The sequence below is a fragment of the Tamandua tetradactyla genome, chromosome 11 (genome assembly GCF_023851605.1).
Source record: "Tamandua tetradactyla isolate mTamTet1 chromosome 11, mTamTet1.pri, whole genome shotgun sequence".
In the NCBI taxonomy this organism is placed as follows: Eukaryota; Metazoa; Chordata; class Mammalia; order Pilosa; family Myrmecophagidae; genus Tamandua; species Tamandua tetradactyla.
In genome coordinates, this window is record NC_135337.1 from 35,104,211 (window position 1) to 35,122,304 (window position 18,094).

Sequence of the window (18,094 nt, forward strand, 5' to 3'; positions counted from 1 at the left end):
GAACACGGCGCTCTGTTATGGTGCAGTATTTTGTAGGGTGAAATCTCCTTCAAAACCTCTCTCAAATCCTCCTCTTTCTCTTTTTATCTCCACCTCTGCCATCCTACCTCAGCTCTCCTCACTTTAGACCTAAACAGGGACCCCAATCTCCTTCCCAGTCTTCCCCTGCCTTAGATCCGTCTAGACCATCCTGCAGGCAACCCCCTAATTTATCTTCCCAAAATACTGCTTCCAGCACATGTATTTTGAACCACTAGACCATAGTTGCTGCTCGATAAATGATCATTCTTACTTGCTTTAAATGACTCTCCAGTACCCAAAGGAAAAAGGCCCTGACAGTTTGTAAATATTAATTGGAAACAATATAAAATAACTGTTACTGGAATCTCTAAAAGTAGATCAAGTCACCAGAGCATGATTTTGTGTATTGTAGCTGTAATGTAAAGATGGACTTACTAAAAGGTCTCCCCAGGGCCATATACATGCAAAAAGATGAAATTGTTTCCTATACTCTGACTTATATAGAGCCTATTAGCATGGCCTCATGCTAAGGAATCATGCCTGAGTGTTTTTAAATAATGCAAAACTCACATAGCCTAGGGCAAGGCATTTGGAATGCATTGTGATCTATGGTTTTAATTTCATGGGGTCCTACAAATGGTTTATTTTGGCAGAAGGCAGCACAAGTGTTCTTCTCCACTTGTTTTCTCTGGGAAACATTCCACCTAGGCAAGACAACGAAGAATGGCCGATGGAGTTAGAAGAAAACGGGTATATTTAATGCAAAAGATGTGGAATCCTCTGCTTTGTTTGCATCCTAGAGAGAGAACAATTCTGAGAAGAATCCAGTTGCTGGTGCTGGTGACAGCAGAAAGGGGAAGAAGACATTGTCTCTTTCTTGCTAACCGAGCTATCCATCCTCAGTTTTGGCAAACATGGCAACAGAGGGAAAGAAAAGAAAAAGCACAATGCATTAGACATCTCCTGGGTGCCAGGCTTGGTGTGAGTGCTTTCACTTGGGTTAGTTTATTAATTATCATACCCACTTTACAGACACTCAAACTGTGGCTCAGGGTTCCCTAAGGTCTCATAGTTAGTAAGTCACAGAGCAAGCATTAGCAATCAGGGTTGTCGGAACCAAATTTAAACTCTCTATACCCTACTGCCTAGTTTCTAGCTCTGGGCCTCACTGTAGCATGCCCAAATCACACTCTGGGTTAGGAAAGCAGAGAGAAATTACTCTTTCCCCCTCAATTTAGGGGAGGGGAGGATTTACTAATTCTTGATTTAGGCTAAAGCAAGCTCCTGAATCAAATTTCCCCAGACAAGCCAGAGATTTCTGCTGGCAAGACAAAAGCTGAAATTTTTTTGCAGCTTCACCTCCCCCAACACTATCTCTTTTAAGGAAATTGGTACTAATTCCGGGGCAGGCAGAAACAAGTAATCATCCCAGGCTCATATAAATTGGCCTGGTGCAGTCACCCAGGGAACACATTTGGCTTAAGTTTTACAGGATGCCACTCTCTCCATTCCCCTCACCCACCTTCTCCCCCTCCTCCCCCCACCTCCCCACACTGCGGACTCCCAGAGTTATCTTGGTCTAGCTGTAGGGAACTAGCAGGGACTCTGCTAGCAAGAATTTCCTGTACTCCAGGTGATATGCTAGAGGGGTCAAAACGTGCTGAAATCCCACTGCAAGGAAGGTGCTATGGCACCCACATTCCTGAGGCCCTATTAGTAAGGGGCTTTTTCTAACAGGGTGGTTAGGAACCTAACACTAGAGGGCATGAAGTATAGTGTCCAGCTTTCTGGTGCTGGAGGCTCAAAGGAAGGAGACAAGGCACAATGATCTCTACATTCTCACGCAGCCACTAGCAGGCCTGGCAGCTAGGACAACGTGTCACCTGGGATGAAATTCTAAATACCCCGTGGGCTGGAGCCTGCACGGCAGGCGGAGTGCAGGTCATTCATCAAAGAACACTTCGAGCTGAACACACCCTCCCTCCCATTTCCTAAGGTTTCACAGCAGTTGATTTCCCATGGAAACAAGACGAAATCTGTTTTAATCATCTGGCATTTTTAGTTCCCTAATTTGTATGGGAACCTGAAGATACAGACATATGGTACATTCATTAGCCCAGAAAGCAACAGTGGAAATAAAAATAAAACCAGTTTTCAAAGCTAGAAAGATTCAGCATATACCTTCAAATTACTTTCCTTAATCTCAGGGATTGTCATCAATGTTACCAAAACTGTTGTTTCTGTTTCAGTTTTGAAGCATAACTGTTTCAAACACACACCAAGGTTCAAGTGCCAATCCTGCTAGAGGCCTCTAGTACAGGACAACATGGGTGGTCCTGTGATTGGATACTGGAGCCCTTCTTATTTCCTCTACCAGACTCAGAGAGGAAAACCAGCACTGGCTTGGGAGACAGACAGACCTGAGTTCTAATCCTGCCTCTTGCACTTACTAATTCTGTGACCTTTGGCTGGAACTGAACTTCTCTGTGCCTCATTTTCCTCATCAGTGAATTTCATTTATTCACTTAAATATTTATTGAACATCTAATCTGTGCCAGGCATTCTTCTAGGAACTGGGGAGGTAGCAGTGAATACGACAGACTCCCCACCTTCGTGGAGTTTATATTCTGTTTGGAGGAGATAAATAGTAAAACAAAATGAGTAGAAGACATATATGTCAGCTGACGATAGTATTATGGAGTTAAGTTAAAGCAGGGAAAGAGAGTGCTTGGGGTACGGAAATTATAAGGCTGCTTGGGGAAGGAGGTGGTGGAGGAAAGCCTGAAAGAGGTGGGTAAATGAGCCAAGTGGTATCGGAGGAGGAGCATTCTGTGAAGGGCCTGAGTTTTGAGGAACTGCAAGGAGTCCAGTATTGCTGGAATCAGTGAGTGTGGACATTGTGGTCACCGAAGAGGCCTTGACTGGAGTCACTCTCAATATTGGAGGGTTTTGAGCAGAGGGGGTGATACAATGTAAATTGTGATGCGATTACTCTGGCTGCACTGTGGAGAGTAGAATGAATGAGGACAAAGCTAGAATGTTATTGCAATAATCTAAGGGGCACCCTGTGATGGTTTGGACCAGGGTACTAGGTGCTTGGTGGTGAGAAGTGGTTGAATTCTGGCCGTTACATGACTTTGAAGGTAGGACTCACAGATTGGATGTGGGAGGTGCAAGAGAGGAGTAAGGGTGACTGCGGAGTTTTTACCCGGGGTCTAGGAAGAATGGAATTACCATTTCTGAGATGGGAAAAAATACAGGACAAACAGGTGAGAAGAATGGGAAATCTGGAATTGTTTTGGAGATGGTAAGGGTGAGATGCCAATTAGAAATACAAATGGATACAATGTAAATGTGTTACCTAACAAACAAAAGAATTTATGCTTTCGCTTTCAAGCAAAATAAGAATAATTTCTGCTGATGCTATGTAGTGAGAAGCTGAGTGATTTAGAACTAAATAACTCTGTTTCTAGGCTTCCCTAGCACAAGCATTATCTACTTGCAATGAATTATCTAACGGGATTTCAAAGACTCACAGATTTAAAGATAGAGAAAGATCTTGTCACTGGAACATACAATTTAGAAAGCACACAGGGCATTGCAACTCAAACTAGCCACATTTCAAGAGCTTATTAGTTACATGTGGCTAGTAGCTACCATATTAGACAGTGTAGTTCTAGTGGCAATAGGGAGATATTTTCATTTCTTGCCTTATTTTTTGTGAGCCTGACATTCAACTGTAGAAACATGATGTGTTTTCAGTCAGTCAGGCTCAGATATTACTTATTCCTTTGCTTTATATAGCAAGCAGTTATGTGGTTGCTATTTCCATGCATGTTGGACACAAAGATCTCAAGCTTTCTTTGCATACTAACCACTTGAAAAGGCAAATTGCCCCATATTTCTCCTGCTTCACTAGCTCTCACCTCCAACAGGTAGAAACACAACCTAATAAAAACCATGAGGTAATGATGCAACCATAAAACTTCTGCTTCTATGGGTAGTCAGGATCCTAAAAGCTACATTTAAAAATGTTACCTTTCTTTGATTTTTACAGAAAAAAATCACTGTGTGATTATGACAAAGAACAAAAATGGATGGGGGTAGAATGCAAACAACTTGAAATTGTTGGCAGGAAGTCTTCTAAGAAATGGCACACATTCCCGATGAAAAACTTGCAGCTCTTAGTCACACACAAAAAAGGAAACTTAACTTACATTTCACTGTTTATTAAAATAACTTCATGTATATTTGCAAACTCAATCATGTTTCTAACTTAGAAAACTCCTACCCAATAATGTTGGCACTTAATGAGGAGGCCTAATACAACCAGCACTGTTATAAGCACATATATTGATCCATTTAATCCTCTTATCTCCATGCCCCATTTCGAACCTCATTTCTGCACTTGCTGGATAGGAAATTCTGAGATTTAACTTTCTAATATGTAAAATATGGATAATATGACTTATCTTGCAAGGATGCAGAAATTAACTTGAGCTAATGTGTGAAGCATACACCAACTGTGTTTGACACATAGTAATAACTCTCAGTAAACATTACTATTATAATTGGTGATACGTGGTTTATTTACAAATCTTGAGGGAAGGGGTTACAAACATTGTACTACAGTGAGGCCACAGCGTGGACCCTCCTTTCCTGGCTATTAATAGGCCTAAATAGTGGTTTTCAGCTTCAAGAGCCATAGTTTCCCTATATTAGAACGTTTTGGAGGCTTTATTAATACTTCAAGACATTAGAGAACTCTTTCTTGAGTACCTAAATCAAGAACTGTAAAGATTTTACTCCAACATTACTAACATTTTAAAAGTAAACATTTTGAAAGTAGTTTTCAAATAGATGACGCATGCACATGAAACTATACAGAAATATATATGCTAAGAAAAAAGTATATGTTATCATTTTTTGTGCATCCACCAGAGATATTCTACACACATTAAATGTTGCAAACACACACCCACATCATGTGCTCACATATACACACACACACTGCGGCATTTTAAATTCAAATATTGAATTAGCAAATATATTTAGCAGGAGTCTATACTTTTAATACTCTAAAGCTTGAGGCAAGAGTGTTAGTTTAGGAGCATTGATTGATATTTCCCCAGAGGTACTTTCTTATGGGTTCATATTTGCTATCGACTCCATTAGTGATCATTTCATCAAAAGCATCAGGGAGGGATTAATAATCAGGTATAGGAGTGAGATGTACGGAGGAAGAGAGATCAAGGAAAGGAAGGTAAAGCTGAGGAAGACCTACTATGTGTAAAACATGCCTATAAGGATTTTAAATTTTTCATCCTATTTGATTTTCACAATCACCCTGGGAGCTGGTTATTATTTACCCCTTCCCTCCACCTTTTTAGAAAAGTTAAATGATTCACCCAAGGTCACACAGCTGGAAAGATAGGGAGGCAGGATTTAAGGTTTGTTAGGCCAACATCAAATTCCAATCCAATTACTTCCATCCTGGGAAACAGACAAAAGAAATCCAGTACCCAGGTTGGATGGAAAGTGGCTGAGTTGCCAGATGTTTTAAACGCTCTAGGAAGGGATGGGAGATGCAATCTGAAAAACAGTCACATCAAAAACAACATCCAATAGGCAGAGACTATAGTCAACAACCCTTCTCTGTCTCAGCACCTCTTAAGACAAGTTGGCTTCCTACCAGGACACATTTTGAATATTCACAGATGTCAAATTAAGACAAGCCCATGGTGATGACAATGTTTTGTGGGGAATGTCAGGCATCTTACACCCTCTCAGTCCATCCCGAGAATCCTCACTTTGGCAGGTAAGTGAGAAGCAGCTATAATCATCAGGTAAGCACATAACTAAGATTTTTGTAAATGAAAATGCCTGAATAAAAGTTATATATATTCTTCAGTTCTGGCAGTTACAAACTGTGGCACAGTGAAGCATGAATACAGAGTTTAGTAGTTGGCAAAGTAGAGTCCCTTATAAATCACCTCTTTTGAACCTCACCATTGTTATCTGTGAGTTAGATATTTTTACCATCCTTGTTTTACGGATGAGGAACTTTGAGAAGGATTCAGTGATTTTTCCCAAGGTCACTCGACCAGTCAGAGCAGTGGTGCAGTGCAAATTCAGATCTTCTAATTCTAAATCTCATGTTCTTTCAGTTGCATCAGGAAACAGGTATTCCTGCCCCTCATACTAACAGCAAAAACAAAACAGTAACACCAGCATTTATTTTGTGCTCTGCTATTGTGCCAGTCTCTTTGAAAACATTATCTTTTGGGATATTTTACATTTTTGAGAAAGCCTAAAACTACCAGGGCTAAATAACTTCCCAAGCTCACATTACTACTACATGACAGCAAGTATTTTATCAGGTATGCCTGCATCTAGAGACTATGTTCTTAAACTGCTCTACTGTAATGGCCTTTGAAATGCCCTTTGAAAAGCAGAATGTAAAACGGAAATATTCTGTTAGACATATTTATTGAGAATTTAGCTAGAAATGGGTATCTTTCCCTTTAAAAGCATTAGTGTCCTACAATGCATTCTATTGAAGGTCCTATTTTTCAGGCACCACAGATGGGGGACAGATGTTTCTTTATTCTCTGAAAGGTCCATTTCATGTAGCTGACTATAATGAGATTGTATCTTGTTCTGAATATATTAGAAAAATGGCATCAGACAGATTATTCCAAATGCAAGCCAAATCAAAGAAATTATTGCACAAATTTCGTGAAAAAAACAAGAAAACAACAACCCAGGATGTTCTTAACTGGTATGGGTGGGAGTATCTATTCATTTCAGAGTTCATTCTGACATTTCCAGATAGTTCCACGCAATGATTCAGCCTAAAGTCAGAGAACTGCCTGCCTGTCTGACTAAGACTTACGTGATGGGACGTAGAGGTTGGCTGGGAGTGGGGGTTTAGGGGTGCTACAGGTTTAGCAATGCAATGCTGACCTTTATTTCAATGAGATACAGACTTATGAGTAGAATAAAGGCCCTCGGGCTATGGACAGCAAGTGGAAACTCTGCTGTGACTTAATCATGACTATTCATAAACAGACACTTTCTGTGAGTTCAGCAAAGTTATTCTTTAACACCTGAGCATATTTTAAGTGCTCATTTGGGAAGAATCATTAGACATTTAAGATAGTATTTCCACAGGCTTTGTTGTGTTTAGGAGTCATAATCACCACCTGTGGAAAAAAATTTCAGGGCCAATACACACTTATGCTTTGATCGAGCTGATTTCCAGGTAAGGAAGTTCATGTATATTCTACAGAGGATCATAGCCTCTTGGAATCTAAAAGTGACCTGATAGTCACTACATTGAGCCTAGTGCTCCTTATTTTACTAACAAGGAAACTGAGGGTCAGCAAGGATTAGTGACATTCTGAAATCAAACTAACTCAGCAGAGACATCATTGCCTGAGGAGCTAAGGGACCCTGGTACAAGGCAGTGTTTGCAGATTTGGTTAAGGTTTTTCTATGGCATCTAAGAACACACATTCTGAAATCAGACCTGGTTTCTAAATTGGATTCCTTTGCTTTGCGTCCCTTGGCAAAATGCTTAACTTTTTCAAGCCTCAGTTTCCTCATCTGCAAAATGGGAATAACATTTTCTTTCTTTAACTTTATCATAACCACTATACCTACAAATCATATTCTCAAAGCACTACTTCCTCATGCTGTTTCCCTGCCCACAAGCCTGCAATGATTTCTGGTTCTTTTGACAGTCTGGTCACAAAAGTACCCTCTAATAGTTTCTGGGACACACACTTGCTCTTCGGCCTTCTGGCTGAACCACTGGCCCCAGAACACACCTTACCAATGCTTGGCTTTCTGCCATTTACTCCTTCTGCACCTATGATGTCCTAGGCACTATACTAGCTGAAAGTGATAAAAAGATGAACAAGATTTGGCTTGTCCTCATTTTAGTGAAAGGAAGAGTCATAAATAACCTCACGACATTGTTATAAGTTAGGGGGAAAAAGCAGCTCATTCCAATTTGGGGTGAAGGAGGTGTTCAGAGAAAGTGTTACAGATAAAGTGATTTTTACTCTTAGTCTTGAAGAGTGAATGGAGGCTTTTTTGACCAACTGAGGAGGAAAGGAACAGAATGGACAAAGGCATGGAGGTATGGGAAAGCCTGGCAGAGACCCACAGGTAGTTCTGTATGGTGGGTCTGCAGGAATGCATGAGGGAAGTTCAGGACTGCCCAGAGGTTTTGGATTCTTCTGGCCGAAAGAAAAATGCAGAAGTCAGGTCACTGTGCCACTTCGTTAAATCTAACAAGGCACCAAGAGGCGAAAGCATTAACATTCCCAGCAGGTCACATGTAAATGGCTGTATGTTTGCCAAGTCCTCTTCCACAAGAAAACTGAGGAAGTTGAGGCTGGGGACATCTTTCTCACTGGGTTACAGTGAAAAGTCAACATGGGGACAGTTTTGCCTCTGACATCATCCATGCCTTGTGCAAATGATAGAAACTTCTATCTGGAGTTACAAGAAACATGACCCCTTCCTTCCCAGCCGGCTACCCAGCCATAGGAGAACAGGTAAGGATGTGGTTATTTTGTAATGTCTCAGAGAAGACTCTTTACTGCCCTGTCTCAACAACCTGAGTGTGTCCGGGTAAATGCTCATTAACAATGGGGACTCAAACCTACCATCCTTTGAACCTTGTCTACTTGATTGCTTCCAGGTGGATGCTGACCAGGGAATGACCTGATATTTTTCGGTCACTTATTGATCATTCCTTATCTTCATGTTAAGAGGGAGAAGCAAGAGAGGAAAGAAAAGGCCCACAGGCTACAGGTGGGCCAGGTACTTCAATCTTTGCTCCAGCTCATTTTTCTCATTCGAAGGGGAACATTCCCTTCAAATGTCAGAGCTAGGCCCTGAGATTTCGGGTCACCATAGGTGCTGTCTGTGCTGAGTTTATACTCTAGTCGGGAAAACATGCAGGAAAAAATGGAAACGGCCCTTTGTCACCAAAGTGGTGAATACTTCAAAGTAGAAGTGCTAGTTGCCATGGAAATGGACAACAGGGCACCCAAACATGGAGTGGTAGGTCAGGAAAGGGCTCCCCTGAGGAGGTGACCATTTAACCTGAGGACTGTATGAATAGGAGGTAGCTGGGTAAAGGTTGAGGAAGAGCCTTCTAGGTCAAAGGAAATATGTGTGCAAAGAGTGAGGTGGGAAAGGGCATGTCTTTAAATGTTTTTCTACTAGCTCTAGAGAAAACTCATTAGAGCTAACATACAGTGAGCGCCCACCAGGAGAAGCACTTTACATACACTTTCTCATGGAACTCTGCTATGACCAGTGTGTTTCCAGGAGGGTGGGGCCCTGTCCTGCCCCCATTGCCCCACTGACTCCTCAGCACACAAGGCAGTACCTGGTTAGTAGCAGGCACTCAGTATTTGCAGAATAAAGTTAACAGTTACAGATGAGGAAGTTGAGCTTCAGAGGGATAAGATTGTTCAAGTCTGTTACTGGTGGCACTGGGACCCTGCCCCAGGTTGGACCTCAGTGGCTCCCCAGCTGCCAGATGACAGTCCACTTCTGTCCAGGATAATAGGCTTGTCTTCTCTTCTTCTGGGCACAGCAGAGCCCTTGCCTTGGCCCAGAGCAGCTCTGGGCTGGACCCTAGAGTGCAGAGGAGATGCACAACACACCAGCTCTAGGAAAGTCCAGAGCATATCAGGTGAGCCTGATAGGTTGCAAAGTCTGCTCTTGGAGCTGGCACCCAGATGGGGCTGCACCCAGAGGTCAGACAGGAGCGGACACCTCTTGGTGTATCTCCAACTGGGAGCCTGTTAGCTGACCAGACAGAGGCCTGGAGCACTGTGGTTCAGAAACTTGAGAACTTAAAACTTTGAGGCATCTGTTTGCCCCAGATCAGCCTCTGGGCTAGATGCCAGTGGTGATGGCTCAGCCTCAGATTTCAAGCTTGGGTTTGAAATCCCAAGAGAGCTGAGGACCTTGCAGGGCATCTTTTTACCTGTGCAACCTCAGGGCATTTCTACTTACTGAGAATTGTAATCTGAGCGTCATGAAGGCCCTCCTGGGGATTTTCCTATGTGTCCTGATTAGCTTCTCTTCACTGTACATCTGGCTCTCTCTGATGGGTAGGCACTGTAGAACAGCCCTTTAAAATAATTCCATCTTCCTTGACTTGCTGTTATACTTCAGGTTCTTCAGTGAATAAAAGTCTTGCTTGTGTGTCATACGAGTGAATCATTTCAAAAGTTAAAAATATACTTGACATGCTCTTAAAATTACTCATTATGAACCCCAATCAACACTTCCCACTCACTGAGCATTTAATGTAGATCAGAATATTGAAGTTGGAAGGCACCCTAGAGGACTTCTAGACTTACCTCCCCACTAGGCTGTTAGGCCGGGGACCCTGTGCCCTCTAACATATGGCAGTTACATAGGAAATAACAGCAGCACCAACAGGTCTGGCACTGACAAAACTTGCAAAAATTCAATCTTCTCTCCCCCTCTAAGGCAGCCTCCGGCATTCTCAACATCACCAAAATCCCTGAGCCATAGCTCATTCTCACTCTGAGAAGTGTATTGATTTCCTGCAGGCCTTCCAGTCATCAGCTCAGTCAGTGCCTTCACTGGTTATCTAAGACAGCGCCCAAGCCATTTGGTTCCTTTCCAACTTTGTAAAAACATGCTCTGGGGGCATCCACCAAAAAAGAAAGAAAAAGGGAGAAAGGCCAATTTCTTTCATTTTCTAGAAGAAAATTGAAAGCAGCTACTGTGATTGTGCAAATTCTGGGAAAAGTCACTTGGTAAATCCTCTTCCTTTCATTCACTGAGCTCAGTGCAGGGTGTGGGAGGGCATCTGAGACCTACAGTTGCACGGTGGAAGTCGCTGTGGAAGTCGCACTGTGCCTAGAACACAGCTGATCCAGGTTATTCGAAGGGTGCCTGACATGCCACGTGCCTCAAATATCAGTATTTTGAAGAACTCAAGAGGAAATTACAAGTGAACCAGTGCTATAAAGCAGTGGGTTCTTGGCTTTCTCCATGTATTCAGCCAGAAGACAAATCCAGGGACCGTGAATTCCTTAAGGACAGCACAACCCCTCCCTCCTCATTCCCCCAAACACCTAAATCAGCAGAGGAAGAATGGATTTAGCCTGAACTGTGTGAGATTGGTAGTCATTTTGCAAGCCTGAAATGTCTGCCAGCATTTTCCTATAATAAATCAGGACTCTCAGGGAGTTAAACTAGAACTGCAATCTGCAGTAAAATCCAAACCGACTGCTAGCCTCAGCTTAAACCAAACAAAACACAAAATTTTAATAACTCTGTTTAACGAGATGGGGTCTTTATCTGACATTTCCTGAAGGGTCATAAATGGCACTTCATTCTTTTAATAAGAGCAAATGTGCTCAGAGATTTAGGTTAGGATATTAAAATGACAACTATGCATTTTTAAAAATAACTCCGAAGTATAAAAATAAATTAGTCCTTGGGATAAAGTTATGTTTTATTTATACTAGGAGATGTTTAAAACTGTGTTTCAATTCTTATCTAGAGTCAGCATAATATAAAGGAAAGAAAACCAGATTAGATGTCAAAAATCCTAGGCGGTACTCACAGCCCACCCTTCCTAGCCAGATGACCCCAACAGTGTGCAGTATACAAAAAGCAGAGATTTGATGACATTTCCCAGCTCAAAACCTGGCTCTGACATGTACTAGCTGTATAATCTAATATATAGTACAGTATGTCTTTTAACCTGCCTAAACCTATTTCTTCATCTATAAAATGGAGATAATACCTACTTAATATTGTAAGCCTTAGTGGTGCTTATAAAGCTTTTGGCAGGTGCTTAAATACTTCTCAGCTATAGTAATAAAGGCGGCTCCTTCAGAGTCTAGTTTTCTTATATGTGAAATGGGACAGGGGCCAAAAGTGCTTCGGACACAATAATGCACTGTGCATGAGAAGGGATTCTTTCCAGGATGCAGAAGAATGCAAAGTGGACAGGAGCTAGGGTCAGGCAGGAGAACTAGGTGCTGCTGTTGGCTTTTCCACTAGGCTTTGGTAAAATACAGATCATCTGTGCTCCTCAGAGAACACTGAGTAGAGTTGAAAGAGCACTGGGGGGGGGGGGGGGGTACATATATCTAGGTATCTCTCCTTTGGTTAGTGCATTTGTGGCTTCGCACGAGTCACTTAAATTTTTCTTAAAAGAATCTCCGTGGTTCCTTCCAATTGAAAAATTTTGCCGTTCTAGAATTACATTAGGAGATGAGGGGGGAAATGAAATGCACAGGAAATGACTCCTTGGCTCAGAAGACAGAAACTGGGATAGATACAGAGGAGCAGGAAGCACGAGGCTTAAAAAGATCAGAAGAGACCACGGACCTCTGAAATCCAAAAACACTGGTATTATCTGTGAATCTTCAAAACACCAGAGTGAGTGAGAGAGATTGAACTTCTGATGTGAAATGTTTAGTTAACTCTGTAGAAACAGACTTCGTAACAAGACAGACCTGCAGGTTGACTGTGGGTTCCTCTTCGGAACAGTTGTGAGACCTTGGGAATGTATTTTTAAAGTCTGCCTTCTCACCTGTAAATGGGAATAATACACCTAATGGTGTATTATTGAATCGTTGGAAGGGTTGAGACAATGCATTTGAAGTTCCTGGCAAATCACTTGGCGTGCAGTGGGAGTTAAAGTCGTCGTTGTATGCCGTTGTTACTTCCTCCTAGAGGGACCCACTCCAAGCCCCAGGAACAATGACCCAGTGGCTAGGTTTTAATCTTTTCTTGATTTGAAGCCATTAGTGATGTTCACAGCGTGCTTTTCCCTGCCCAGGTATCACTAGCCAAGTAAATTTTCCTCAGTCCTCTTAATGAAGATGGAATCAGCTCTTCAATTTGCTGCTTTTTCAGGCTTTCCCTTTTCACAGAGCAACTGCCTATTGACCGGCCCTGTCGACTAGGAGAAGAGTGACAGGGAACTGCTCTCTTTTCCCCATAATGATCTGAGAAGTTCCTTTGTGTGGGACTCTACAGACGAGACAAGGGTGTAAATCCAATACCAGTTCAGGCAGACTAGAAGACAACGCCCTTCACACAGGTGGAGTGTGGCCCCCCCTGGTGGTACAGTTTCAGAAACTTGAGGAGGGAAACCTTTACACCTGTTCATCAAAGACTGAGACTATCAAGAGAACAGCAGCCTTTTATAGAACAATAACTTGCTGGTTCCTGCTCAGAAGAAAACAGTCACAGCTATATGAGAGGCACCCATGTGCCAAGCATGTTGGACTAAGAGTTACTGCATTACAACAGCTACTTGGGGGTACATTTTATAAAGAGCACCAAATACCATTGGAATCACTGGAAATATGGGGCAAGTTAACTCAGATTTTCACACGCAATTCCTTAGGTTACCGCTGAAATGAAAATCGGTTCTACTCCGTTTCAGCACACTGAATAAGCTTATTTGGAATTTGAAACTGTGACAAAACTACCTCCAAAGGAGAATCCTCATAACTGAAAGACATGCATTTCATTGAACACAAATGAAAATATCATCCTTGGTATATGGGAATTTAATACTCTTGAAGACAGGATTTGGAAGTAGGTGAGGCTGTGTAAGCTTGGGGTTTGTGGTTAGGATGAAGCTGAAGAGCACAGCATGAGAGCGAGGGAAGGAATAGGCAAGACTGTGAGGAATAGGGAATGAGGTCTGGGAAGGCAGAGGATGGTGGCTAGGATGCCTTGAAGGTAGAAGAGAGTGGACACTCAGCAGCTGACAGGCCTGGTCAAGAGGCCTGAGAGAAGAGACTGTTGATTGCAGATGTTTCACAGAAATGCTGTGAGCTGGGAGGACCCCTGTGCTGGTTTGAAAATATTATGTACCACAGAAAAGCCGTATTTCAATCCTGATCCAATCTTGTGGGGGCAGTAGTTTTCTTCTAATTCTGATTCAATACTGTAGGATGGAAACTTTTGATTAAATTGTCACTACAGAGATGTGGCACGTCCAATTATGGGTGTGGCCTTTTGATTAGATGGAGATGTGACTCCGTCCATTCAGGGTGGGTCTTGATTAGTTTACTGGAGTCCTTTAAAAGAGGAAAGAGAAAGCTGACAGAAACTTCAGAGCAGAGCTGACAGACAACAGAGACACGGTGTTGGGAGATGCTTGGAGCCCAGCAGAGTCTCCATGAGATGGTAAGCAAGCCAGAGTCTGGAGAGAGCCAATGGGAGCCAAGAGATGAAAGTCATCCATGGAGAAACAAAGTGAGGAGCCCCCACAGGAGCAGAGGCTGAAAGCAATGGAGGCCAGGAGCAAGGGACCAGCAGATGCCGGCCACGTGACTTCCCAGCTGACAGAGCTGTTCCTGACACATCACCTTTCCTTGAATTAAGGCATCTTTCCATGGATGCCTTAGTTTGGACATTTTTATAGGCTTAGAACTGTAAACTTGAAACTTATTAAATTCCCTTTTTACAAGCCATTCATTCCATTTCTGGTATATCACTTCCGGCAGCTTAACTAATACAACCCTGTAATCTCCTTACACCACCATCCCTACCTTCACCTTTATCTTTACTCAGCCATCTTTAAACTCTACATTGCTCTTTTATGAGTTCTATTTTTGGAGAAGGGAACAATGGGACAGCTAATTTAGAGGTTTATGATTTTTACTTATAGAAACCAGTTCCCCCACCTGTACCGATAAATGTTGAAAAAATATTCACAGAATGTTCTTTTAAGGGGTGACAAAATTATCACCTGCCAAGGCACCCACACATCTGGGTCTGGCCATGGAACTGGCAAGGCATGGGTCAATGAGCATCTCATTTGAAGTGGAGTCACAGAGATTAAGTGAGGACTCCTGAAGTTTCAAAATTTGGGGAGTTGGATTTACTAAAGGCAAGGCAAGGAGAAGGTGGATAGAAGAGGGAACTGGGATGTTCTTAAACTAACAGAAAGGGGGCTAGACTCCCAAACTTAACTATCGTGCTGTTAGGGCCTGCTTCAGAAAGTGGTCACTTACACCTGGCATCGTGAGGCCTTCACTCCACGGGCCAGAAGGTGGGCCAGGGTGGTTTGCAATGATGATGAAACACAGGAAAGCATTTCTCCAGTACTCCAGATGACGTCTGCTTACCGGGACCAAGAAGTCACTGAAATAAGCACTGGGCACTCTTTTTAAGAGAAATTACCAGGAGGCAGCAGACCTGGGATCTGAGAAAAGCTGGAGTGGAGTGTAGGAAGTGAATTAGTAAGAAAAAAGGCTGGGAAGGAGGTTTGGGGTTCAAAGAAAGCAGAGAGAAACTGTGTTGGCTCTGGAGGTAGGGAAGGTTGGGAGAGATTTCTCTAGCATGTTATTTTTTCAAAAGAAAGAACCTTGAGTTCTATTTACTTACTAGTGGGTGCTGCTGAACATGCTTCTGCTTGATTTAATCTCCTCTCAGCGGCAGAGGGAGATAGAGAGTAAAAAATGGTGAGCACTAAAGTAAAAAAAGAAAGAATAAAATGATGTGAGTTGAGCCCTACGGAAACAACAATAGGATATGTTAAAAGGTGTACAAAATCAGGTATTCATTATGAAGCCTAACTTGAAAATCTATCCATGGCATACTGGTAGCTCTACAGAATCAATGGAATTTAGCAGGCAGTCGGATTTATAATTCTAAAGGAAGATAAGGCAATGGGTGAAGAGAGATTCATATTTTTAAAAACAGACTATGCATGGTAAAATGACTTTTTTCTAATCCTTCTTTGGCATGTAGATATAGGCTCTTATGCAAACATCAGACGTGAGTTCGAGGTGGGTCTTTGAGCCCTTTGGATTTCCCTGATCTCAGCGGAGGGGTGAACAGAGCACCCAAAGCACAAGGGAGCAGAATCCAGAGCAAATACCACAGCTGCAGAGTCAAAGCCCCCCCTTCACGGCACTGACGTAGTCAGCTGTGTATGTGTGGGTCTCTCTCCTCCACTTGACCTTGACCACATCTTTGAAAAGCCATTTTGAAACACAGAAATGAACGCCATGGGGAAGCACATGAAGTCACAATGCATGTCGCCCTCACACGGGCCCGTCACGGCTCCATGGAACGGTAGCCCCTTGTGTCCCTGAAACGCTGCTGATGCTTCAAGTCAGGCTCTCACCTGATTTTGACAATATCTTTTTCATTCCTAATGTCGTAGAGATGGGTGAGAGCCTGTCTCACGTTTCCAGGGAAAAATGTGGCCACTTGGCTACTTGCAGCCTATCCTTTCTAAACTCCCAAAACAGAGTTCCTTTCCCAAAGAACTTGAATTCAGTTTAACTTGAGTTGCCCCTTCCAGCAAAGAAAAGTTCTAATATGCTCCTAAAACTCTGTGTGTGTGTGAGAGAGGACGTGTGAGGAGAGAAATTTGGTAAATAAGTCTTCTGTCTAAAAGACCAGATTTTCATATGCATTATTTTACCCAATAATTATTTTTTCTCCCTTCACTAAAGCCCAGCATTTGTTATCTTGCACTCTTTAGCTTTTATTTATCTGGCCCAATACTCAGTGTTAGTGCTAAAATAGCAAATGGAGAAACCAGAGCCAATAAGGAGGGAGGGAGATAAGTTGGCTTGTGGACATCAGTCCCTGAATAATCCCAGGAATGGACACTTTTTTACTTATTTTATTACAATAGTGACAGGTTCCATCCCCTTCACCCCCACAAGCAGTGCATTCTTGGATCATTCCAGGTCTATTTAGGTCTCTTGCTATTTTTGTCGGCATTTTAGCATACTTTGAAACCGCACACCATTGTGAAGAGCCTCAGGTAAACCCGGTGGACAACACGCAGGTGCCGCCCTTGGAGGAACGTGGGGGGAGGTAGGGAAGCACTTTTGAAACCGGACACTTTAAGTGAACACAGGTAAAATAGTAAGTTAATAGCTTCCAACATTTAATGTTTTTATTTGCCATTTGTTATAAAAATGGAATCCTTATTTTACATAAAAGTTACTTTAAAAACAGGAAAGGTTACCAAAATCTACGGAATCTCAGGCAAAGTGATTTACCACTAAAGTGCAGCTTTACATGGTAAACCTCAGGACCCAAAACATGTAACTCATTTCAAAGATCTTATATTTTCTATACTTCATTACCAGAAGCAAAAATCAAGTGCATACATATTTCCAAGCATGTGACAGAGATGAAACAATAAATATTAGTCTTCGTTACAGAAGCTAACTAAAGAGTCTGTACTCAAAACTGGTTCATTATTTCACTGAGAATGAAGTATCTGAAGTTTTAAAAATCCTCTCATAAATTTTAAATTTTAGGTTTTACATAACACATATATATGCACAAACACATCCGCTCTACCACTATGCCTCTTTGTAGTTTTTAAATTGCACCATCTCTGTTAGAGATAAAATACAACATGCAGAAGGCATTCATAATTGTTTTTCTCATTAGTAATGTATTATACAAGTCAAAAGCAAAACTCAAATATGAATTAAGGTTCACTGTAAGTCGTATCAATTCAGTACTTTGGTTCATATATTCTATGTTAATGCTTTAGTGTTGATGAAATTGTTCATATACAAAAAGTTGAAGAGAATGGAGTCTCTTACTAAAGGGACTTAGCTGATAGTTCCCAGTAGATGTAGGAGTGATGAAAAACAAATGGGAAGAAACCAACTAAATAGGACTCTTTCTTTGCTGTTTTCACCTTCTGCAGCTTTTCACATAAAGCTGGAGAGAAGAAATAATTATATTCGGGGCATTTTGCAAGTTATTAGTTATACCAGTTCATGTATATAACGTCTTAATACAAAGCGGAATGCAAAAGAATACCTCCTCTTCCCCCACAGCCTTCCTCGTCTCAGGAAAAAAACAGATTCTGATGCAATGCACAGTTACTGAAAACACACTAGACCAACAGTTGTATTCTCAGGCCTCTGGTAGTGATGAAGGATCATAGGGTCAGCTTGAAATACTGCAAGGATGCATAAAGAGGAACTACTTACTCAGTTTGGCTTATAGGTTACCTGTCTTCTGCCAAAATAAATGCATTCTCAAG

General features: G+C 42.0%; 1 protein-coding gene across 1 annotated transcript in view; it reads right to left on the minus strand.

Moving 5' to 3' along the window:
• Positions 1 to 706: 706 nt before the first annotated feature.
• The window catches only part of LRRC8B (leucine rich repeat containing 8 VRAC subunit B), a 113,581-nt gene continuing 96,193 nt past the window's right edge, over positions 707 to 18,094 (minus strand). The window contains exons 5-6 of the mRNA XM_077120346.1: positions 15,451 to 15,534; positions 707 to 919 (exon numbers count right to left, since the gene is read on the minus strand). Coding sequence (XP_076976461.1) covers positions 15,484 to 15,534 — 51 coding nt within the window. The 3' untranslated portion in view covers positions 707 to 919; positions 15,451 to 15,483. The remainder of the gene's footprint in view (positions 920 to 15,450; positions 15,535 to 18,094) is intronic.